Consider the following 25,997-nt stretch of genomic DNA (forward strand, 5'->3'; position numbering starts at 1 on the left):
ACTAAACCCTCCCCTCTTCCAAACTTCCCTATTCCTCTCAAAAGAACCACCACTCTTCTGGTATCTCAGGTTCATCATTTTAGCATTCTTTCTAGACTTCATTCTCTTTGATCCAATATATCCAATTGCAAATCTTTTGTATCTTATCTTTCATATTACCTCTTCTCTCACCCAAAGAGCTACCTACCACATCTTAGGCCAGGACCTCCTCACCATTCCCCTTGATTACTGGTCTGCCTACCACAAGTCTCTCCCCACTCTAGTCTAGTCTGAAATCTCAGATCTTACTCTTAATATTTTCTGACCATGATCATACCATTTAACTTATCCAAGCCTCAACTTCACTATCTGTAGAATGTAGATAATATGATTTGTGTCATATCTTTAGATTTTTAAAATTTCAAAGTTCTACAGAAATATAAATATTTTAATGTAATAATGTAAATATAATATGTAATGTAACAATGTAAATAAATGTAAAAATAAAATAAACATAAATAAAAATGTCAAATTTGGTCATTATGAAAGTAGCTGAACATTGGCATATGTCCAACAATTTGGCCAAAAAAAAAAAACCTTATTTATAATGCTAGACAGCAATGAGCCCAAAAATACAAAGAAAAATTAAGGAAGCTGCCAAAGGAAAATCAATGTTATCAAGATGCAGAGGGATAGTAATTTAGAAAAACTATGAATTTTTTTAGGTTTTTTTTTTTGCAAGGCAAATGGGGTTAAGTGGCTTGCCCAAGGCCACACAGTTAGGTTATTATTAAGTGTCTGAGAACGGATTTGAACCCAGGTACTCCTGACTCCAGGGCCAGAGCTTTATCTACTGTGCCACCTAGCCGCCCCTGACTTTTAACATTTTAACCTGTTAATTTCTATAACTGGTTCAGGTCAAGTAATCCCAATACTATGTATTATATGTCAATGTCATTTTACTCAAAACATCATAACAATTCCACTATCAAGCTATCTCATATTTAAACACTAATTCACAAGTCTGGGACAATATGATAGATGATAAAATTATATATATATATGTATATGTATATGTATATGTATATATATAGTTTTATATATTATAAAAATTACCTTATCCAGGGCACTCATGAAGTGTTGATCACCATTCAAAACAGTGTTGATAAGTTGGGCAAATTTACCATGCACCTCCAAGACTGATTCCACAAATTGAGTTGGCATCTATAAATAAAAAAAAATTTTAAATATAAATTAAACTACGCTGACTCCTTGTCAACTAATTTAAAGAGCAAATTTTTCTAAGCAAGCTACTGTAAAGACAATTAGAATTTTCCAAAGAACCTACCTCAGCAATTTTTATGTGAAAGCCAACAATATATTAAAATACTTGAGAAGTAATTCAAAATTTCTCCAAATAGCATTTTTATCAGGCCATTAGTATCTGACAAAATATCTCTTTGGAGGGGCTCAAAAATTCATCCAAGCATTTATTAAGTTACTTACTGAATTCTAAATAGGGGACTACTGGATATTATCCAGTCAGTGCCTGAGTAAGTTACTTACAGTACTAAGAAAGGATCTTAGAAGACTCTAGTCCAACTCACATACTTAAATCTATCAACAAGTATTTGCTAGTGCCTGTGGTGTGAAAAGTACCACTGACAATCAAGAATGTTTGTGGACATCAAAATAATTCTAAGGAATCACCTCCCATCTATCAGGTTGGCTAATATAACAGAAAACAAAAATAATTAATTTTGGAGAGGATGTAGGGAAATTGGGACACTCATACACTGCTCGTGGAATTGTAAACTGTCCAACCATTCTGGATAGTAATTTGGAACTACGTCCAAAGGGTTTTAAAACTATACATACCCTTTGATCCAGCAATAGTACTCCTAGATCTTTATCTCAAATAGATTTTAAAATAAAAAAGAAAGCAAAGAATCTATTTATACAAGGATATTTATAGTAGCTCTTTTCGTGGTGGCTAAGAACTGGAAATTGAGAAATGCCTATCAATTGGGAAACAGATGAACAAGTTATGATATATGATTGTAATGGAGTATTACTGTGATAGAAGAAGTAATGAAGAAGATAAATCTAGAAAGACTTATATGAAATCAAACAGAATTAAGTTAGCAGAACCAGAAGTGCACATAGCAATGAGTCATTCTCAGCAATAAAATGATCCAAAGACAATCCCAAAATACTCATGATGTCTGTCTTCAGAGAAAGAAATGATAGTCTAAAATAGAATAAATTTTTTTTCCATTTTTCTTTACTTTCTTGTTTTCTTCCATAAAATTACCAGTATGGAAATATTCTTTACATAACTGCAACAAGAATAACCTATATCAGATCACTTTACTCTCTCAGAGAGAGGGAAGGGGGAGAGATAAAGGGAGAACTTCAAATGCAAATTTTTAAAAATGTTAAAAACTGTATTTTAATGTTTTTTTGGGAAAAATAAACATACTTTTAAAAAATGCTTATAGAAACTATAAAATAATAAGAATTAAAAACAGAGTGAAAGCAAAAACACTACACTATAATCCAGTAGACCAAGGTTATTGTATCAGTTCTGCCATTAATGAGTTACAGGACTTGAAGCAAAACACATGGGCTTGTTCTGCATATATATATATATATATATATATATATATATATATATATATATATATATATATATATATATATTACTTTTTATACCACAAGCATTAGCAAATACTTCTTGATAGATTTAAATATGTGAGTTGGACTAGATTCTTCTAAAATCCTTCCTTAGCACTGTAACTTACTCAGGCACTTACTGGGTAGTACCCAGTAGTCCCCTATAGCATTCAGTAAGTAACTTAATAAATGCTTGAATGAATTGTTAAAATGATATGATTTGGGGGCAGCTAGGTGGTGCAGTGGATAGAGCACTGATCCTGGAGTCAGGGGGTCCTGAATTCAAATTCAGCCCCCTAACACTTGACACTTACTAGCTATGCGACCTTGGTGTCCATTGCCCCACAAAAAAACCAAAAAAACAAACAAGCCAAAACCAAAACACTCATCAATAACAACCAAAAAATGATGATTTTGATGATCCTAACATTAGTGATAAAAAGAGGATATAGTAAAGCATTAAATTCCTAAATTCAAGAGCACAAAATTAGCTGTTTTACTATTATAGATCCTATCTTCTATTTTCCCTATAAAAATGCATGTTTTTTAATTAAAATTTTATTATTTTATTTTTAATTTATGGAAGCATTTCCATAACACAGTACAATAAAAAAGATAACTATATATGAAATTGCAAAATTACTATGCACAACTTGTTATTTCTTTCAAATATACAAAATTGTCATGTAAATTTCTTTTTCCCTTCTCCCCACTTCACACCCTATTTTTGTTTTTACAGAGATGTCATTTCTAATTCTTCCCCTACTTTCCAGAGAGCCATCACAAACATCAAAAAGAAACTTTTTTTTAAGAAAAATGAAGTGAAGAGAAAAACAATCAGCAAAATTGACCAATACATCAAAGAAAATCTGAAAAACATGCAGCAATCCATATTTGTGGAGCTCCAACTTCTTCAAAGAGAAAGAGATGGACTGTCTTATTTCTTGTGTGAAGTCAAGCTTGCCCAGAGACATTTTTGATAATTTTATGTTCAATTCTAAGACAGTCCTAAGAAAGGCTACCCACCAGTCACAGTGTATATAAACTCAAAGTCTGATGGAGGATAAAAAGATTTCTTAAGGAGTTAAAATCTATTATAAATGACTTTACTACATGATAAAGATAAAAAGGAAACAATATCAACCTAGAACATAAGGGGAAAGAAATGGAAGCCTCTATACTCTCCCTTTCTTTTACTCATTGTGAATAACTAAGTATAATCTTATACTTACTAATTATGTCTTATAGGACAAAGGTGATATAACTTTCACTATCTTAAAAATATTTCAAAAACAGGGTATACAATTTACTTCAACTGCAAGAATGAATGGATTACAATACCTATCATGTTCTAACTTCTAAAGGATGATTGGAAGGATAGAAGGCAGAACTTAAATTTAAATGTGGATCTGAACTTCCATTTCCTACAGATACAGGTCAAGAAGTATTAAAGTCCCTAAGCAAGAAGACAAATGTATCAGCCTTCAGGAAGTGATATTAAATTTAACTTCAATAAAAGAAGAGTTTTTATAGTTTAGGGAATTTAAGAACATTATAGCAGTAACATTCAGAGATGATTTTTTTATTTTTAGTGCTTTGATAATTCTATTTCAACAAAGTATTTTCCTTATAATTCTTTTATTTTCTGCACTTAAAAACATCTTGACAAAGGTTCCAAAGCCTTTATCAGATTGATAAAAGGGCTGGTTTGGAACCTCTGCTTAAGACCCTAGGAGAGAATTTCTTGACTCATTTGTTTCTTGCTTGACACAAATCTCTACTAAGTGAATAGAGGGGAACTAAGGAGCTCCTCAACAGTAGGGATCTGTGAGGGTTGGAACTAGGGTGGCCTTCATATCCTCAGGACTTACTTAGCATAGTATCTCTGAGGGAACAAGAAAAGTACAAGGAAAGGCTTCTTCTTCTTTTTTTTTTTTAGGTTTTTGTAAGGCAAATGGGGTTGCCCAAGACCACACAGCTAGGTAATTATTAAGTGTCTGAGACTGGATTTGAACCCAGGTACTCCTGACTCCAGGGCTGGTGCTTTATCCACTATGCCACCTAGCCACCCAAAAGGCTTCTTTTACTGCTGATGTTCTTGTTGACAGTCAAGGAGGAAACTGGAATCAAGAAAAGGGAAAACAAAAGTAAACTGAAAGCTTGCTCGACCACAACTGAAATGATGGTTTTTGAACAAATTCAGAAATTCTCCTGTGTAAATGAACTAGACATTCAACTTGGGAAAAAGGAAGGCACAAGAAGAAAGGGAAAAGAGAGGTCAATAAAAAGATGACCATTAAGGGGCAAGTCAGACCATATCTTCTCATACAGACAGATAGCCATTTATATGGAGGCTCCTCACTGCTGGAACCAGGAATCTGTCATACATTGGATGGCCAAACTAGGGATGATGACATTCCCAACACCTAGCAAGATGAGTTAAGCAAAGAACCATAGCATCACAGAAGGTTGGCACAAAAGGGATTTTCAAAGATCGTGTCATCCAACCCCATCATTTTACAGATGAGGAAACTGAAGTTCTGAGAAGTATAGTGAATCATGCAGGATAAGAGCCAGAGTTGGGTCTAGAACTCTGAGGCTTTATCTTTTCACCAAAAGCATCCTTCCCTACATCACCTTGTGAAGAGGGGGAGGGTTTCCCCAATGACTGGTCCCTGGGCAATGGCAAGACAGCTAAAAAAAAAAAGCAGCCAGAAATAGCATTAGGAGTCTTCCTTTAGGGAAAACGCAAAAGCCCTTGTAAATAGAAATTTTATGACTAATTTGTAAACATGTTTAACACAAATGTATATATACAATATTCACCTGACTGTTTCCTGATGAGGGGAGGGGATGGGAAAGCGAGGTTGGAAGGAAATTATGTAACCTAAAAATATGTATATGTATGTGGATAAATGTTGAAAAACTTTTGTAACATGTAATTGGAAAAACAAAATCAAGTATCAATTGAAAAAAAAGAAATTTTATCAAGTATTCATAGCTTGAGAGAAATCTGGCAGTAGGAAATAAGAGAAAGAAAGGTAACTGGGAAGAAGTTTTTCAACAACTATCAGGGTCTAAACCAAAGGTACTGGAGGAACCAGACACTGGGAACATGAAAAAGGGCAGGGACTGAGACCCAGGGAAATAAGAGGGAGAATTATTAGGCACTAGAACTGTGGAACAGGCAACAGGGTGCTCACCAAAATGAAGTCAGAATATACAATAACAATACCAAATTGATAGGGCGGCTAGGTGGCACAGGGGCAGTTAGGTAGCTAAGTGGATAGAGCACCGGCCCTGGAGTCAGGAGTACCTGGGTTCAAATCCAGTCTCAGACACTTAATAATTACCTAGCTGTGTGGCCTTGGGCAAGCCACTTAACCCTATTTGCCTTGCAAAAACCTAAAAAAAAACCCAAAACAATACCCAATTGAAGCTAAGGTCAACTAAGAAATGGATTCTGACATTTCCCTAAGGCCCAAAGTTCCAGAACTGGGGCATCGTTAACAACTAACCCTAGCTGTGGGTTCATGATTGGAAAGTTAGGATAGCCACAGCAACACAAGAAGCTACACAAGTCCATCTTGGTTAAGTATGCATATCAAGAGTAAGCTTTAAAGGTGAATGGGAAAATGTTTACAAAATGAAATGAGAACATCTGATTCAGACTTATAATTTCTAAAAACAAAAAACAACAAAAAAAACAGTTCAATGTTTTCATCATCAGAGGAGAAGATCAGTACTCGGGTCCCAATGGAGGATGGCAGCCCACCTAATCAACCTCAATAAAAACAATGCAAAGACACCTGACTAGGAGTCAGGAGAGATAAGAGAAAAGAATTATCTAGACAGTATTAACACCTGGCAATCAAGGAAGCCTAGGCTCTAGAAGTTGGGTCCGTTAATCAACTTATAGCATATATCCCACAAAAAAAGGAAATCTTAAAAGAGAGTGTAGATGTGATTTGTACTAAACCTCAATATAATTTGTTAGGATATCATTTTTTTATCTAAATTAAAAACAAATTAAAACAACAATTCTAAAACTACTATTTGCCTATATAAAAACAAGGGACACGTTGTTGGTAAGAGGGATCATAAAATACAGGTGACTAGTGATAAGGAGATTCTCTTTGTTCTTTTTTCACCCTGTTTTTTTATTGCAATTACTGTCTAATCTACTTCCACAAAAGCTGACTAGAAGTTAAAAGAAGTCCAGATCATCCAATGTAATTTTTTAAAAGGAAAAAATCCTATAAGAGATTTAAAATCATTGATCTATATGTTTTATTATTATATATCAATATTTTATAGTTGTGCTATATTACCATACTGTTATTATTGTTATATGACAATTCTAAGAAAAACAACAAGATGAAGAAGAAAGTATATGTGAAAGGAAATTAGACTCCATGACAAATGTGATCAAAACAAAACTTTCCAAGGGGTCTTACAAAACTTACATTTTCCTGAGAAAGATTACCGGTTGCTCTAAGACCCTCATCATGAATATGATTCTGTAGTTCTTGAATCATATGAGGTAAACCACTTGACACAGCACGAAGCAAAGTGTACATGTTTGCCATGTCTGTAAAAAAATGTTTAAAATTATATATTATAATATTATGTTATGTTTAGTATTTTTAAATGTTTTTTGAATTCACTTTTTGAAAATGATCTCACAATCTAAAACTACACTTCCTACAATATCTACAAAAGTATTTATGAAGTACTGTGAAGAACATTTCCCAAATGTATAGCTTAACAGTTAAGTGAAATTCTAAAAACAACAACAATCAATTTTGGCTTGCTGATTTTTACTTACTTTTTTAGATATGACTTACCACTTCTTTTCTCCTGTCGGATAATATTGTGACATTCTGCATGTAGGAACTGTAAATGGTCTGCCACCATTCGTTGCTGACATTCATGAATCACTTTACTATATGAACTTGGATGTAAATATTTTCTACATCGCATTTCTTCATCTTTTAACCTACCTAGGACCTAGAGAAATATATTTGCATAGTAAGAACTGAAGAAACTGACCTTTGCTTTACAAAGGAAAATATAAATTAAGAGTGGTGGGATGGAATGAAGGTGAGGAAGCTATTAACCATTAACTATTCATGTAAATATGGGAAAGAATATGGGGTAGTAAAATCAATTTAAATGTACTTTTCATCTCATAAATTGACAACTTAAAATTAGAATCTACTAAACTTCATATTAGATGGATAATAATAGTTCAAATTTATATGACTATAAAGTCTATAAAACATTTAACTTACAAAAAATTGTGAGGTAAATGATCACTTATTAATATTCCCCTTTTACAGATGAGAAGCCTGAAGTTCTGATTGAATAAGAGATTTGCAAATGGTCATAGGACAAATTCTCAGGTTTGGCATTTTTTGTACTATTCCACAGACCAATTATAAAGACATACAATGAAATGATTTGAATACCATCTCCATTTATCTCCCCCACAACCATCCTGTCATATTACAAATCTCAAAGATTCCATTTCTTTTTTTTTTTTAAGGTTTTTTGTAAGGCAAACGAGGTTAAGTGGCTTGCCCAAAGCCACACAGCTAGGTAATTATTAAGTGTCTGAGACCGGATTTGAACCCAGCTACTCCTGACTCCAGGGCCTGTGCTTTATCCACTACGCCACCTACCTGCCCCCTAAAGATTCCATTTCCTTAAAAATCAAAATAGATGTACTTCAAATAAGACTAAAAATGTACAAAAAGTCAATTAAATTCTATAAACATTTACTGAATGCTTACTATGTGCAATACACTGTTAGGTTCTAGATGGGATATAAATATGCACAAATCTCTTGTTATTGTCGTTTAGTCATGTCTGACTCTTTATGACCCCCATTTGGGGTTTTCTTGGCAAAAATCCTAGAGTGGTTTGCCTATCTTCTTCGTTCTACAAAAACTGAGACAAACAGGGTTAAGTGACTTGTTTAGGATCCCAGAAGTAGATTGTAGCTGAGGTCACATTTGAACTCAGATCTTCCTGACTCCAGGCCAGGCTTTTATTTGCTGCTCACCTAGCTGCTTATATGCCTATAGGAAGCTTTTAATTTAACTGGAGTGATAGGACATAAATAGCTTAATTAAGATATATTATGGTGGGAAAGAAACTAAATGCCTTTAGACCAAAGAGGAAGGAGATAAAATTGTGAAAATAAGGGAATAAATGAAAGCTTTTACACCATAAGCAAAATCTGAATTGGCAGATACTGAGAAAGGAAGGGAATTCCAGGTGGAGAGACAAGCATGGAAGGCAAAGCATGGAAGGATAAAAGTTATATCTAGTAAATGACAAGTTCTTCAGCTGAGGTGTAGTATGAGTCTATAAAAAAGAATAATGAGAGATTTGACTGGGGCTAGACCATCTAGAGATTATTCATATATTCATGCCACAGAGAAACTATATTTATTTCAAGAAAAAAGATAAATAGATTCCCATGGACTAAAATTCCACAAGAAAATTCACACAGAAAGGATGGAAAGTCTTGAGAATGAAATTCTAAGGAAGAAACCAGAGAGAAAAGCAAATTAAAACAACTGTGGTACCAAACTACTACTTTGGCTAAGATGAAAGGAAAAAAGAATGACAAATTCTGGAAAAGAGGTTTACTAATGCACTGTAGGTGGAGCTGTGAACTTGCCCATCCATTCTGGAAAGCAATCTGGAAACATGCCTAAGGGGCTATGAAACTGTGTATAGTCTTCCATCCAGCAATCCTGCTCCTAGGTCTATGTTCCCAAAGAAATCAAAGGAAAAAATAAAAGATTCATATGGGAAAAATATTCCTAACAGTTCTATTTGTAGTGGCAAAGAATTGAAAACTGAGAAGATACCTATCAACTGCGAAATGGCTGAACAAATCTGCTATCTAAATGTGATGGGATACAACTATGATTTTTTTTTTAAAAATGGTAAAAGGGGATGATTTCAAAAGAATTGCATGAACTGATACAAAGTGAAATGAGAAAAACTAGGATGATAATTTATATAGTAATAGAGATACTGGAAAGAAAATCAATTTTAAAAGACTTGGTAACTCAGATCAACACAGAGACATATAACAACTCTAAAGGGCTCGCTACAAAAAATATTATGCACTTCCAGGGAGAGATCTGTTGACACAGAAGGCAGTTTGAAGTCTATTTTTTTCTCTTTGTTTTTCTTATTTATTTTTTTCTTTCAGAATATTTGTTTTGTGTAATGGGTTTTGTATTTCTTGCCTTCTCAATGGGTGGAGGACAACAGTGAGGGAGGGAAGCTGGAAATGAAAAAAAAATTGAATGAAAAAAATATTATATTCTGGAGATTTAAAAACAATTTCAGGGAAGAAAATACATCTACCAGAATCTAATGTAATTGACAAGGAATCAACTGATGAATTTAGATTTTGAAAAGACACAAGTGTAAGATTTTGAAAAAACATAAGCATAAGATTAAAAACAAGATCAATTTAAAGAGTATTTCTAAAAAAGCAGGCAAAATATTGAAAGAATAGTATCAGGAGTGCTAAAGATACCAGTGAGCTGATGAGCTGAGGCTGGTGAGGAATGTTATGGGACAATTAAAATGCTTTCTGTATTTTCTTCTGATTTTACTATATTTAGTGAAAAGAAAAAGTACAGAGAAGGGTTAAGACTTCTACTCTAAAATGATGAACACACAGAAAATCTGGACTGGTAAGGAAAAAAAGAACTAACAATCCTGAAATGTCTCTACAGAAGCTGAATGATATTAGTTAAAAACTCTATATATAATCATTCCACTAATATTACAAAATTTATATAGTATATAGTATAAATTTATACTATTTTGAAAATTTACACAGGACCCTTACTGAGTAGACACATGTCAAATAACTGTATAAACAACTAAGACTAATATTTAAAAGTCATAGGTCTCTTTTATTTCAGTGCTCTAAGAATTTGACAAATTAAATAAAATAAGGTCGTATTCTAGAAAGTAATACCATTTCCTCTTTCTCTCTATTTTTATTTAAAATAAAACTCTCCTAGACTGTCTTCATTCCTACAAATGAGCACATGGTTTTCTATTTGATAAAGAACATGACTGGTATTTTTGTAACAGAATAAATTAATCACATGAAAATTTAACATAACAAAAAATCAACAGTAAAAAAATACATAAAAATTTTCAGTGAAAAAGCACTGTTAAGTTGTGCTATGTGATAGCTGTTCAAATTCTGAGCAACTGCAAAATAGAACATTTATTCTCAGAAGCAAAAAAAAGATAATTTAAATTGTGACATTTATAATAATTTATTTTATTATATAAATGTATCTTCAACAGAACATACTTTTAATTCTTACCTTTTCCATATACTGTGAACAGTTTGATTCTTGTAACAAATTTGAAGCTTCTTGTTTATAATACTCCCCTGTTTCAGTCAGAAAAGACAACTCAAAAATTTCCTGATAAAACTAAATAGAATAATGAAAAAACATTAGCAAAAAAAAGAACAAGTTTTTTTTAAAAATTAAAGTTCTCATAATTTCTTTTAAAAAGGAATGAGTTGTCTTTTACCTTTAAGGGGAATTTTTTCTTATACTGTTCAACATGAACAAAGGAGTTAATAACCCCATGGATTACTTTTTGATTTGGGTCTTCCCCACAGCGATCACTAAAATAAGCAACAACATAAAATATTCATGAGAATCCAAATAACTTTTAAAAAATACAACAAATTCTGTGGCTGACTATGACACTTTTAAAATACAGTTAGGAAAATAAGAATCAGTTTGTGTTTGTGTGTCAGTCTTTGGCTTACAGTTAAACCTTTCCATATAGAACAACGCTCTAATAGTTGTTTACACATATAATTTTGTTAAAAATGAGAAAGGAACTACCAAGACAAATGTTGATATGACAAGTTGCAAGATTAACTCATGTGATTAAACATTATAAGTAGCCAAGAGTCCAATAATTGTCAAGAATTTTTAAAAGTCACATGTAATATATTTGTCAACACAAATAAAGCAGGTTGAGTATTTGCCCCTTAAGATCATAAAATCATAGATTCAGATTTGGAAGGAACCTTAACAGTCATATAATCCAATGCCCTAATTTTATAGAAAAGGACTAAGGCCCAGGGATATTCAAGTGACTTCTCCCCAAGGTACACAGATTAAAGGATGGGGATTCAATCTCAGGTCATCTGACTTCCCAAATCCACAGCATTTTTCATAACCTCAAGGTTATGGTTATATTCTCCATCATCACTGTCTCAAAATAGTTACTATTCCTCTTTCCAATTGCAAGAGCTGCTCAGCTATCTTGCCATTTTCTAAAGAGGCATAAAGGTAGAAATGCAAAGACACTTATTCTTATATTGTACAGAATGGTAAGAATTATAATTAAAATGTTTATAGTTCTTGACATGTGCAAACTATAATATAATGATGTATATCACTCAAGTAAAAATATGTCTATTATTTCCAGGGAAATGGGAAGCAGAGGTATTAAATGATTCTTCTCTCAGGGTCATGAGCAATTCAGGGACATGGCTGGACTATCTTGATCCCATGTTTGACCACTTTCTGGTCAAACATCAGAAGCTGACATCTACTTTGTCTTTGCTTAAATGTTTAACACCAGCCTTGGCTACTTTGTATTTTTCTCCTTCTTGGAAGGAATGGTCATATCTTTACACTTTATGACTAAAGATCACATTACTTTAATTCCTTAATAGAATGTTTTGGGTTTTTTTAGTTTTTACAAGGCAGTAGGGTTAAGTGGCTTGCACAAGACCACACAGCTAGGTAATTATTAAGTGTCCGAGACCGCATTTGAACTCAGGTACTCCTGACTCCAGGGCCAGTGCTCTATCCACTGAGCCACCTAGCTGCCCCTCCTTAATAGAATGGTTTTTTCTTTTTTTTTAGGTTTTTGCAAGGCAAATGGGGTTAAGTGGCTTGCCCAAGGCCACACAGCTAGGTAATTATTAAGTGTCTGAGACCGGATTGGAACCCAAGTACTCCTGACTCCAGGGCCAGCCCTTTATCCACTGCACCACCTAGCCGCCCCCCTCCTTAATAGAATGTTCATAAACTTTTGAAATATCATTAGCTACATCTAATGTTCTTTTTAGCCTTGTTTTGGTATATTTAAACAAAATCTTCATTCTTTTATTTACTAGACTCTCAGGATATATTGTGAAATAAAGTAACGCACTGAGAAAATTATCAATGATTTCTTCTCACTCCAAAAGTTAATTATGCTAATTATCAAAAATGCCAACTAAGAAAATATCAAGAACTTCTAAACCTAATAAGTCTACTTTCCCCACACTACAGAAGCTTTACAAGAATAATCTACACTATCAATAAAGCCATTCTTGATTTGATTTGGATGAAATTTTGTTCTGAAACTAAATAACTGTAGTAAGTCAGAATTTAATACACACTACATTTGCTATTTGGTATTAAGAAATTTATTAGCTGTGTGACCTTAAGCAAGTTAATTCAGTTCTGGCTAGTTCAGTTTACTACTCTGCAAAGAGAATAAAAACAGTACCTAACTCAAGAGTTGTTCTGAGGATCACAATGATGTAATGATTGTGAAGTGCACAACAGTGCCAAGCATATGGTAAGCACTATATAAACATAAACCAGTTACTTCTTTTATTGTAAGCAATTGCTCCATAATGTATAACTCCAATTCTGGGTTCTATTTTTTTTTAGATTTTTGCAAGGCAAATGGGGTTAAGTTACTTGCCCAAGGCCACACAGCTAGGTAATTATTAAGTGTCTGAGGCTGGATTTGAACTCTGGTACTCCTGACTCCAGGGCCAGTGCTCTATCTATCCACTGCACCACCTAGCCGTACCTCTAATTAGGGTTTTAGATAGGATCAATATAAAATGCCAACAGTGATGAAAATGAATGATTTTTCTAGGCAAGATAATTCAGAAACGCATTTGGTTGAGTTGGTGTCATATGAGTGGTAATAAGTTTTGTTTCTATGTCCATTATTGTTTTTTTAAATCCTTCTTATAGTGTGAAATTTGACTTTTTTTTTTGCAAGGCAATGGGTTAACTGACTGCCCAAGGTCACACGGTTACGTAGTTATTAAGTGTCTGAAGCCACATTTGAACTCAGATCCTCCTGAATCCAGGGCCAGTGCTCCAACCACTGCGCCACCTAGCCACCCCTTTGAGACAGTATTCTATCAGAAATGCAATTAATATAAATAATGTGCTTTAATCTGCATGTTATTGGATTATGAATTGAACTTTTAAAAATGATTTAAAACAGATAACTTGAAAACTGCTATTCAATTATATTTTGCTTTAATTTACTTTTTTGCATAGACCCTAAGAGCTTATCAGTCAGTTTGATTGAATGTTGTAAAACTCAAAAGTACTGAAGTCTGAGAAACCAGGTCTAAGAAAAAAGGATCCTTCTCTCTCATTTCTTAAAAAAACGGGGCAGAGGGAGAAGCGGTGAGATTTTCTAATTTACTATATTAGTGAGTTTTTATCTGGAAATATCTGTAATAGATAATACAGATTGGAAGCTTACAGTAACCAGCAATTTTCTGAAGGTTTATGAGTCAACTATTCATATATGTTTGAACTCTGGAATTAAGTTGTTCTTAAATGTGTCCATTCTTTGCTATTATTAAAACATGAGAAAAAAAGTTAACAACGATCATGTGAAAGAAATAAGACTCTAGGAATGATTTCAAATAGTAAGACCTATATGTGCTTATTTTTAATAGTAACTGTGACATGTGAACAACAGTAATGACATTAAGTTGCGATTAGTGACAGTGCTATCTGAGATAAGAACTCTTGAGCATGTAATTTGTTACATGGGATGGTTTGTATGAATTGTCATGCAGACAAGAGTTCACCATTCAAGAAAATGAAAAGTGCTGCCGCCTGAGAACTGATTCAGAGAAAAGATGAGGGGACAACCTTGGATCTGCCTAAGAGAAAGTCCATTTCCTTCTGAACAGGCTAATTCTAAGCCTGGCTGTGGAGCTTGGTTACTTGCCTGGTTGTTCAATATGACTCCTGCCTGGAAGCAGAGATAAGGGAGCATTCCTCTGTCATGGTCTATGTGAGGTCAGTCTGTGACCCTGATGGAACATTTGTACCCTTAGAGCTATGTCTCTTCTTTTTCCTGTTGCAGGAGATTTTTTTTTCTTTTTAAAGATTTTATTTATTTTGAGTTTTACAATTTTCCCCGTAATCTTACTTCCCTCCCCCCATCCTCCACAGAAGGCAATTTGCCAGTCTTTACATTGTTTCCATGGTATACACTGATCCAAATAGAATGTGATGAGAGAAATCATATCCTTAAGGAAGAAACATGAAGTAAAAAAGATAGTAAGATCAGACAATAAGATATCAGGGGTTTTTTTTCCCCCTAAATTAAAGGTAATAGTCCTTGGTCTTTGTTCAAACTCCATGGTTCTTTCTCTGGATACAGATGGTATTCTCCATTGCAGACAGCCCCAAATTGTCCCTGATTGTTGCACTGATGGAATGAACAAGTCCATCAAGGTTGATCATCACCCCCATGTTGCTGTTAGGATGAACAGTATTTTGCTGATTCTGCTCATCTCCCTCAGCATCAGTTCATGCAAATCCCTCAGGCTTCCCTGAAATCCAGTCTCTCCTGGTTTCTAATAGAACAATAGTGTTCCATGACATACATATACCATAGTTTGCTAAGCCATTCCCCAATTCGAGGACATTAACTTAATTTCCAATTCTTTGCCATGACAAACAGGGTTGCTATGAGTACTTTTGTACAAGTGATGTTTTTATACCCTTTTTCATCATATCTTCAAAGGTATAGACTTAGTAGTGATATTGCTGGATCAAAGGGCATGCACATTTTTGTTGCCCTTTGGGCACAGTTCCAGACTGCTCTCCAGAAAGGTTGGATGAGCTCATAGCTCCACCAACAAGTTATAGTGTCCCAAATTTCCCACAACCTGTCCAACAATGATCACTGTCCTTTCTGGTCATATTGCTTGCTTTGTTTGTTTTGGTTTTTTTAGGGGTTTTTTTGCAGGGTAAATGGGGTTAAGTGGCTTGCCCAAGGCCGCACAGCTAAGTAATTATTAAGTGTCTAAGGCCATATTTGAACCCAGGTACTCCTGACTCCAGGGCCGGTGCTCTATCCACTGCACCACCTAGCCGCCCCTTTCTGTTCATATTGGCCAGTCTGAGAGGTGTAAGGTGGTACCTCAGAGATGCTTTAATTTGCCTTTCTCTAAGAAGTAATGATTTAGAGCAATTTTTCGTATGACTATAGATTGTTTTGATCTCCTCAGCTGTAAATTGCCTTTACGTATCCTTTGACCATTTGTCAACTGGGGAATGGCTTTTTTATTAATTTGACTCAGTTCTCTGTAAATTTTAGAAATGAGTCCTTTGTCAGAAATACTAGTTATAAAAATTATTTCCCAATTTACTAAATTTCTTTTGATCTTGTTTACATTGGTTTTGTCTATGCAAAAACTTTTTAATTTAATGTAATCAAAATCATCTAGTTCATTTTTAGTGATGTTCTCCTCTTCCTTAGTCATAAACTGCTTCCCTTTCCATAGATCTGACAGGTAAACTACTTGATCTTCTAGTTTGCTTATAATAATTTTTTAATGTCTAAATTCTGTATCCATTTTGATCTTATTTTGGTATAGAGTGTGAGGTTTTGGTCTAATCTAAGTTTCTTCCATACTAACTTCCAATTTTCTCAGCAGTTTTTATCAAAGAGAGAGTTTTTATCCTAATAGCTGGACTCTTTGGGTTTATCAAACAGCAGATTACTATAATCATTTCCTGTTATTGCACCTAGTCTATTCCACTGGTCTACCACTCTATTTCTTAGCCAATATGAGACAGTTTTTGTTTTTGTGGGGTTTTTTTGCAAGGCAATGGGGGTTCAGTGGCTTGCCCAAGGCCACACAGCTAGGTAACTGTTAAGTGTCTGAGGCTGGATTTGAACTCAGTTACTCTTGACTCCAGGGCCGGTGCTCTATCCACTGCGCCACCTAGCTGCCCCAATATCAGACAGTTTTGACAACTGATGCTTTTTTAGATCTGGTAGGGTTAAGCCACTTTCTTCTGCACTTTTTTTTTTCATTGAATCCCTGGAAATTCTTGACTTTTTACTTCTCTATATGTATTCACTTATCAATTTTTCCAACTCATTAAAGTAATTTTTTGGAATTTTTACTGGTAGGGCACTAATCAGATAGTTTAGTTTTGGTAGAATTGTCCTTTTTCTTATATTAGCTCAACCTATCCATGAGTAGTTGATGTTTGCCCAGTTATTTAAATATGATTTTATTTGTGTGAGAAATGTTTTGTAATTGCTTTCAAAAAGTTTCTGAGTTTGTCTTGGCAAGTTGACTCCCAGGTATTTTATATATTGTCTGAGCCTACTTTGAATGGGATTTCTCTTTCTAGCTCTTCCTGCTGTGTCTTGCTAGTCATAATATTTAGCAAAGTTGAGGACTTATGAGGGTTTATTTTATATCCTGCAACTCTGCTAAAGTTGCCAATTGTTTCCAGTAGTTTTTTGGATGATTTCTTGGGATTCTCTAGGTAGACCATCATGTCATTTGCAAAGAGTGAGGGTTTTGTCTCTTTCTTCCCAATTCTAATTCCTTAAATTTCTTCTTCTTCTCTAATTGCTGAAGCTAACATTTCTAATACATACTGAATAGTAGCGGTGATAATGGGCACCCTTGTTTGACCCCTGATCTTACTGAGAATGCCTCTAGCCTCTCCCCATTGAATATAATGCTTGTTGATGGTTTCAGATAGATATTATTTATTATTCTAAGGAACAGTCCACTCATTCCTACTCTCTAGTGCTTTAGTAGGAATAGGTGCTATATTTTGTCATCTACTGATATAATCATGATTTCTGATAGGTTTGTTGTTGATATAATTGAGTATACTAACAGTTTTACTAATATCGAACCAACCCTGCATTTCTGGGATAAATTCTACTTGGTCATAACGTATTATCCTAGTGATTACCTGTTGTAGAGTTTATATAGAATTGGAACCAATTCTTCCTTAAATGTTTGGTAGAATTCACTTGTGAATCCATCAGGGGTAGCAGATTTTCTTAAACAACTCTGAGCTGTAAAAATTTTGTTGTTCAAAAGAACTCTACAGGTTAATACTGAAACATTTGAGTTATCTGTGGCCAAATTATGATATAGGGAATAATATACTCCTAAGGACAAAGTAATAGGATACGAAGTTTCCTGATTAAATTGACTGGCAAATTTTGAGAAAGCAACAGGATTAGATTAAAGTTTTCTCTCAGATCAGAATATATATAGGTGTAGACTGAAAAGAAGTACATGGATGTTTCCTGAAAAGATCCAATATCATTTTCTTATTGAACTATTTATAAGTAATTGATTTCTCCTATAATTGCCTTTGTCCTCCAATTCTTAAGTTATGGTTCTTTGTCTCTGAACTTGCTTCAGAATTCAGCTGGCCTATTATGGTTCAAGTTTACAAATTTAGCCCTCCTGTTTCAAGGAATTTAACTGACCTTGAGGAAAGTATGTGAATGTAAGAGATATTTTTATACTACCAAACTATCCTAGGAGGACATCTGGTCTGCTGTACAAATGTCTAGTCCACTATCTTCAGCCTGGCCTCAAACAATAAGTACTTCTTAGTCTCATGAAAGAAAGGGGGGTGTCTTTGTCAGCCCCCATTACCAAATTCCCAACCACTCATGTTGGACCTTGTGCCTTAGCTCTGTAATCACTTTTGTTCCCCCTCAATTCCATGACGTCATCTACCCTGTTCTTTGTTCTATAATGTTTAAAACCTATAAAAGGGAAATTGTCCTTTTATGTGGAGTCTTTGGCATAAATACAGGCAAGTCATTAACCAACAGCATGTTACCATTAATACTGGATTAATTGTAGAATGATCTCAGTTTACCTTTTTTGTTAAAATTTAATCATGATGGGGGCAGCTAGGTGGTGCAGTGGATAGAACACTGGCCCTGCAGTCAGGAGGACCTGAGTTCAAATACGGCCTCAAACACTTAACCCCATTGCGTTGCAAAAAAAAACTTAAAAAAAATTAATCATGACAATATACCTGGTTTCCAAATGTTTCTCACAGGAAATTTAGACTTTGAATATATTTTAGTAAGAAATTCTCAAAATTGGATTAAGGAATTTACAAATAAAATTGCATTGATAACTGTAAAGAATAACTACAAATGCAATCTATGTCAGATTGCTTGCTTTCTCAATAAGGAGGGAAGGGGAGAAAGAGAATTTGGAATGAAAAATCTGGGGAAAAAGAATGTTAAAATTGTTTTTATGTGTATTTTGGGGAAAATAAAATAGCAATTCTAAAAACTGTAATGAAATTATATTCCCATTTTAAAGTATCTATGATCATTTTAAAAGGCAGAAGGATTCAATTTACAAATCAGGAGACTCTCATGAATTTTTTTAAGATTTTAATGTCAAATATAGGATTAGGTAAAGAAATAGCATGAGATAAAAAATTGAATTTCTCCAAAGTTTCAGGTTTGAAAAAAAATCAGTTTTAGGAAGTTGTATTAAATTGTATTATAAGTAAACTTCAGCAGAATTATCTAGGAATCTCTACAAGTGCTTGGGAATTAGAGAAGCAGAGCCCCTTCAAAGTTGTCCTGAGATTGAAGCTTGTTCCAGAAAATTCAAAAGAAGATATTTCAAGGGTTAGATGACTACATGGGACACCACACCTAGGACTCAAGACAAAATGTGCTAATTAAATGAACATTGGTAATGGGTTACTAGAATACAAGGAGATCTATTATTTAATAATAAATAATCGTCATCATATGATTCTGGCCTTTTGTTTCATGGTATTTATGCTTACTGAATTTTTTCAGTTACCTTGATGCCATGTGAATCTATCTCCCCCTCTCAAAATTAGTCCACTGTGAACCCTCCAAACAGTCTGATCTGTAATCTGACTTAAGGTTAACATACAGATGTATTTAACAAGGCTTGCCTCTTTAGGTGGTATCATTATTGATTTTAGGCTTTTTATTAGCTATTGTACAAAGCTATGTAAAAAAGATGCTACTTAGTGGTTTTTTTCCTTGGTATGTAATATTGATAGTGAGCATAATCACATTAAAAATCTTATGAGTTTAAATGTAAAGACTAATAGACTGCCTTTTGTGGGGGGGGGAGGAAGATTGGGGAAAAATTATAAAACTCAAAATAAGTAAAATCTTTAAAAAAAACTTCTAAGTTTGGTATATATATATATATATATATATATACATATATATACATATATGTGTGTGTGTGTGATTCATGGAGGAAGTGGGCTGAACAGAAGGGGGAGGGGGAAATTAAGAGAATTGTATGCACCAAACTGCCTCCGTTTTGAAACTTAAGTTTCATCTTCCTGTAAATCCCACCTGCCTGCTAATCCTGGGAATTAAATGATATCCTGTTTCACATCCAGGAAAGCGCACCTGTTCACTCATCCCCCTCCCTATTTGGAAAGTCCCTAATCTTTATTCCAATTAGAAATTAGATTACCTAATTTTGTATCCTGTATCTTATAAATTGTTTTCTTTTAATGCATTAAAAAAAACCCATCTCTTCTGTATTCAGGATCCAATGTTAGTTGAGAGGTCTGGTCCCAATTTGTTATGCAATTACTTAATAAACAGATATGCTCAGAAACTTGAACTTTCGCTTCCTCAGTTATTTCAGATTTCACCCATCACACACAGATTATGAATCAGTAACTTGTCAATTTTAGGGTTCATATCATTGAAAAATTACTTTAGATAAACTGGAAGCAAAGCTACAATTTAAGCACTTACTCATATATTTCCAGTTATATTAAAAAAGAACTTTTGATCTATTTTTTTGAATTAGAAAACTATATTAAATTGAGTATCTTTGACTATGTAAGATTTGATGGTGAAGTATACTTCCTCCTCCGTGCAGATCCAAGAAATTAAATGAAGTCTATGCAGCCAGTCAATGCAAAAATTTGGTTTGCTTTGCCTGTTTCTTTGGACAAGAGTGGGTTCTCTTATGGAATATCATAAGGAAAGTGACAATAATGGGGATAAAAACAAAATCAAACGCATATAATTTTTTTTAAAAATTTAAGTCCAAAGTCATCTATAAAGGCTTCCCAATGATCACAGCATTTTTAAGCTGTACCATTTCATAAGCATACTGAATTCTGTGATGTTATAGGGCTGCTTTTAGGGCTTATAACTTCAAATAATTTAAACTTATAGTAAAGAAAACAAATATTTTCATCCATACAATCTTATTTTCTCTTTTCCTAATAGCCCAGCTTATGCATTCATTTAATATTCATCCTAATATCACTTTTCATTTAGTCAATAAGTATTTAAGCATTTACTGAATGTCTCCTATGGGTCTAGCTGCAATATATTCCATACACTTGGAGCCAGTGAATCTTGTACTCTGAACACAGAGTATAGTTCCTTTTTCTATGACTCATCTTCCAGTTTCTTCAGATTCAACTGGGTATTTGTCAAAACATCAAATTTTGGGGCAGCTAGGTGCCACAGTAGATAGAGCACCAGCTCTGGAATCAAGATGAGCAGAGTTCAAATCTGGCCTCAGGAATTTAATAATTACCTAGCTGTGTGACCTTGGCCAAGTCACTTAACCCCATTGCCTTGCAAAAACAAAAAACAAAAAAACCATCAAATTTCAAAAGGAAGGGGTTAGCTCAATGCACAGAACTTTCTAAGTAGCAGGTACAGAATATTTGCTTATTAAATGATCTTAGGAATCATTCACATTTGAAAATGTTGGTGATATCTGCTCTTTAATTGTACAAATTTGCAGTGTTGTGAATTTTTGTTTTTCCAAAATTTAACATCACTTTTAGATATTAATAACATATTCTAAACTATAAGATTCTTATTCTGATCCCTTTAGTCATTCAGTCATTTCTAATGTCTATAAGCCAGTCTAGTTGATACAATTATGCATATTTTTAAAAAAATCTTTTAATAATAACTGTAGTTAAAAAAACTGGTGAACTCAATGATTTTTTTAAAAGGAAAATTCTGAAGAGCCTTAAATTATCTCCTCCATAGCAAATTTTTAAAATATGGATTTTATGTTAAACCCTAAAACTTAAAAGAGTTGCATTAATTTAAATAGAGAGACTTAAGGAGAATCAAACAAAGAATGAGATAAAAAGATGACAATTCCTCTTTCCTTGATGCTACTTATTCAAGGAAAAAAAAGAGTTCAACATGTCAGACAGGCAGATGGACACACTATTCTTACTTATTTGGAGAAGAAATTGAGTATTAAGGTAAAATATCCCTCTTTTCTCTGGAGATTGGTGGAAATTTTATTTTCAGAGATATAAATTTCAGATCAAATGCACCTAGGAATAATTCTGGTCTTCTCTATGAATTTCTCAAGAAATAAAGATGAATCCAGGAATAATATAATATAGTTCTGGGACCTCATCTTTACAAAATATTACCAGTAAACTCTGATGCTGGGACACTGCAGTTTTAGCCGAATTTATAGGCCAGCAGGTCAACAGGCCCACAATTCACTGCCTATTCCTACTACTTGGCCAATGCTCCAAATCAGGGGCTTCATCATAGACAGAAAAGACTTAATTTTATATTAGTTGATATAGTTGATAATAAGCAGTCTGACTCAGAACAAAGTTAATTTTGTTTACTAGTTTTTAAAAGGAGTTGGACAGTCTTTAGACCAAAAGTTTAATATGGATCAAAATTATTATTCAATATTAAAATCAAATGGTCAGGGACCCAGGCAACTGTTGCATGTTTCACAGTCTGGCAGAAAGTTACCTTAGAAAACTGTCCTCCAGTGAAAGATCTGGTATGAAATACTGCTATGTGGGTTATTAGAAACATGTATTATTTCAAATTGTTCAAGAATAATGTAGCAAAAAATCCTGTCATTGAGACTTTAAGGTTCAAAGTATTTGATTAAAGATGTCTTAATAGAGGTTTAACCAAATGAACAAGGATTGTTAGGAAGACAAAGTCTTGGAGAAAGAGGGAGCAATATGCTGAAAATTAGGTATATAATCTTTATGGAAATCTGGAGATAATGAAAACTATACTTTGTCATTTAGAAGGTCTTCATTCCTTCAAGTTTAAGGTGACCTATAGTTTATCCTTGTGAAAGAACTAACAGAGGCTTTCTTTTAAAGATTTTTCAAGGCAGTGGGGTTAAGTGGCTTGCCCAAGGCCCCACAGTTAGGTAATTATTAAGTGTCTGAGGCCAGATTTGAACTCAGATACTCTTGACTCCGGGGCCGGTGCTCTATCCACTGTGACACTTAGCTGCCCCAACAGAGGCTTTCTGCAGAATAGCAGAGGCCTTGTTAGAACAGAGAAAAGGAAGAAAAAATTTCAGGTAATGAGCTCTGGAAAAGCACAAAAACAGGAGAAAGGAGTTGTATGTATAAGAAACAGAAAGATGATTAGGTTGACTTCTGGACACAGGTGTGCAAATTAACTGGATTTAGGACAAAGTAAAATTTTTTGTGCCTTTCCAGAGCTCATGTACTCATTTTTATGTCTTATGATCACCTTTATTGAGGGTTTCGTCAGGTACAATCAGTTACAACCTTCAACAAGGACTCAATATCTCAACTGTTGTTGGTGGCTTCTGAACCCCCCCATACAAAAAAAAATTATCTCATATTTATCTTTGATATGCTTATATATCTGCTTGTTGTCTTTCTAATTTGTTTCCATATCCCTAATCCCAGCATCTGCTAGGATGCCTGGCAAAAATGGGCACTTAATATTTGTTAATTGATTGTCATGAATTGGTTTAATTGCCACTATCCTGCATATTGAATATAGAAGATTTGACCTTCAAGTGTAAAGCACAAAATTAGATAAGTGTATCACCATAAGAAAAAAAAATTTTCCATTACCTGAAATTTTTTTATTTATCCAATTAATCGTATAACTCTATATCTTTAAAATTTTTTGATATATATATCCTTTTGTGATAAATACTTGGTTTACACAATTTACCACTGAATTAATAAGATTTTGATACATTCTTTAGTTCTTCATCCTGAAACCACTTTTATCACACCAGATATTAAGCAAACTTTTAACGAGCAGTTTATTTTCCTAAATCTATCCCTGATTAGAGCTACAGGTTTTCAATAAGATTTAAATTGAAAGAATTTGCAAATCAATAAATCATGTTTTTCTCCATCTCTCAGAAAAATAGCATGTTGCAGTGATCCACTAGCATTTGGGAAAATATTATGGAACAATTCTGTTTCTTTGTATATTAATATATTTATCATAATTCATCATTTCCTAAATGGAGTAACAAGATTTCTAGGTCCAGTGGAAGTAAAAAAAAATATTCCAAAATATTTAAGTAGAATGTCAATCATACAGGTTCACTTGGATTTCTGAACACGATTTTGGTATAACCTTAAATGAAAAAATGACTTTCATCCATAAAAATTACCTTTTTCCAATCTTCAGTACTCCAGTTTTTGTACTGTTTGCCCATAACAAGCATTCTTCATAGAAACAGCAGCTATTCTTTTTTTTTTTAAACTAATTTTTGCGTTGTTCTTTGGAACTTCAAGAAGGCTATGTTGCACTTAAGAGGAATGAATAAGAATTCCTCTAGTTGCTAGATCCTTCTGAAGGTCTTTGCTTATTTTCTGGTAAATAATTAGGTAGTTTAGCTGCAATAGTTTACCAGTTCTTGGCATCATTCCTTTTTTTTTTGCAGGGAGGGAGCAGTTTATGAGGCAATGGGGTTAAGTGACTTGCCCAGGGGTCATAGTGTCCAGGCCACATTTGAACTTAGGTCCTCCTCACTCCAGGGCTGGTGCTCTATCTTCTGTGCTACCTAGTTAACCCCCCCTTTTAAAATGTATTCTTTTAAATTTAAATATAAAAATATAAAACAAGGGGGGAAAAAAGTCATGTGAGCAGCAAAACATAAAGAGAATTCATAACAAAGCACAAAGTTTCCATTTAAAGAAAGCCTAAACCCTGTGTTCAAAACTATCCACCTTTTCTTTGCTTCCTTGTAGGGTTTCTTCTGTTCTCTGCTGTGTACTGTTTATTTTTTTCTCTTCCACTATAGCTACAATTAAGCATAAAATAAACATACATCTACATATATGAATATATATACACATTTATACATATTTACACTCACATACATATACTACCCATATAGATTATTTATATATGCATATATACACTCAAACCCACACACACATATACATATATACAGTTTGTATGTATACCTCATTTATAACATTTCTTCAACAACCCTTTCTTGCTCCTCTCTTTGAATTCTATTTGCTACCTTGACCTCCTAATCCTAAACTAACTGCCCTTCCAAGAATCCCTCCCTTACTCACCCTTCTCTATCCCACTTCTCCATTGGTCTACATACCCTTCTATGTACTCTCTTATCCTATTTTCTCACCCTCTCAGTATCCTCTTATTTCTTTCTAAATTTAAAAGACTTTTGTCATTATTTACACACATATCATACATATTATTCCAATGAGAGTAGGTTTCCAGAATTATCAGTTCTCCTTTACCATCTAATTATTCTGTATCAATTCTTCCTTTCACACCTAATTTATTTAAGATAACTTCTTATTTTATCTTTTCCAAGATCATTTTACTTTTAAGAATTCCATTTTACCCTGGTCTACCCCAATCTGTACTTCAAAGTACTCAATTTCTACTAACAACCTTGGACATCAGGTTTAATTACCACAGTTAGATAGCAAACAATTTGTCCTTATTGAGTTCCTTGTAATTAGTCTGTGGTGTTTATCTTATGTTTCTCTTGGTTTGTATTTGTCAAATTTTTTTCATTAAGTCTAGGTCTTTAAAAAAATTTTTTTAATTTATTTAATGCAATGGGGTTATGTGACTAGCCCAAGGTCACACAGCTAGGCAATTATTAAATGTCTGAGGCCACATTTGAACTCAGGTCCTCCTAACTCCAGGGCCCGTACACTATACACTACCACCTAGCTAGATCTTTTTTGCAAGAAAATCCCGAAAGTTTAGCAATTCGTTAAATATCCTTTTTTTCCCCATTCAGAATTATGCTTAACTTTACTGAGTATGGTATTTTTGGCAGCAACTCCAGTTCTTTTGCTCTTTGATATGTAGTGTTTCAAAACCTGTGGTCTTTTAAAGTAGCTGCTAGGTACTGTGTAATTCTAATTGTGGTTCCACCATATTTGAAT

At 33.8% G+C, this 25,997-nt stretch overlaps 1 protein-coding gene across 4 annotated transcripts in view; it reads right to left on the reverse strand.

The window, feature by feature from the left end:
• Window positions 1-25,997, reverse strand: part of CUL2 (cullin 2) — a 190,413-nt gene that overhangs the window by 29,370 nt on the left and 135,046 nt on the right. For all 4 annotated transcript variants that reach the window (XM_074193162.1, XM_074193161.1, XM_074193164.1 and 1 more), the window contains exons 7-11: window positions 11,248-11,344; window positions 11,034-11,144; window positions 7,503-7,665; window positions 7,122-7,246; window positions 1,096-1,203 (exon numbers count right to left, since the gene is read on the reverse strand). In XM_074193162.1, coding sequence (XP_074049263.1) covers window positions 1,096-1,203; window positions 7,122-7,246; window positions 7,503-7,665; window positions 11,034-11,144; window positions 11,248-11,344 — 604 coding nt within the window. The remainder of the gene's footprint in view (window positions 1-1,095; window positions 1,204-7,121; window positions 7,247-7,502; window positions 7,666-11,033; window positions 11,145-11,247; window positions 11,345-25,997) is intronic.

The sequence above is a fragment of the Macrotis lagotis genome, chromosome 7, assembly GCF_037893015.1.
Source record: "Macrotis lagotis isolate mMagLag1 chromosome 7, bilby.v1.9.chrom.fasta, whole genome shotgun sequence".
Taxonomy (NCBI): Eukaryota; Metazoa; Chordata; class Mammalia; order Peramelemorphia; family Peramelidae; genus Macrotis; species Macrotis lagotis.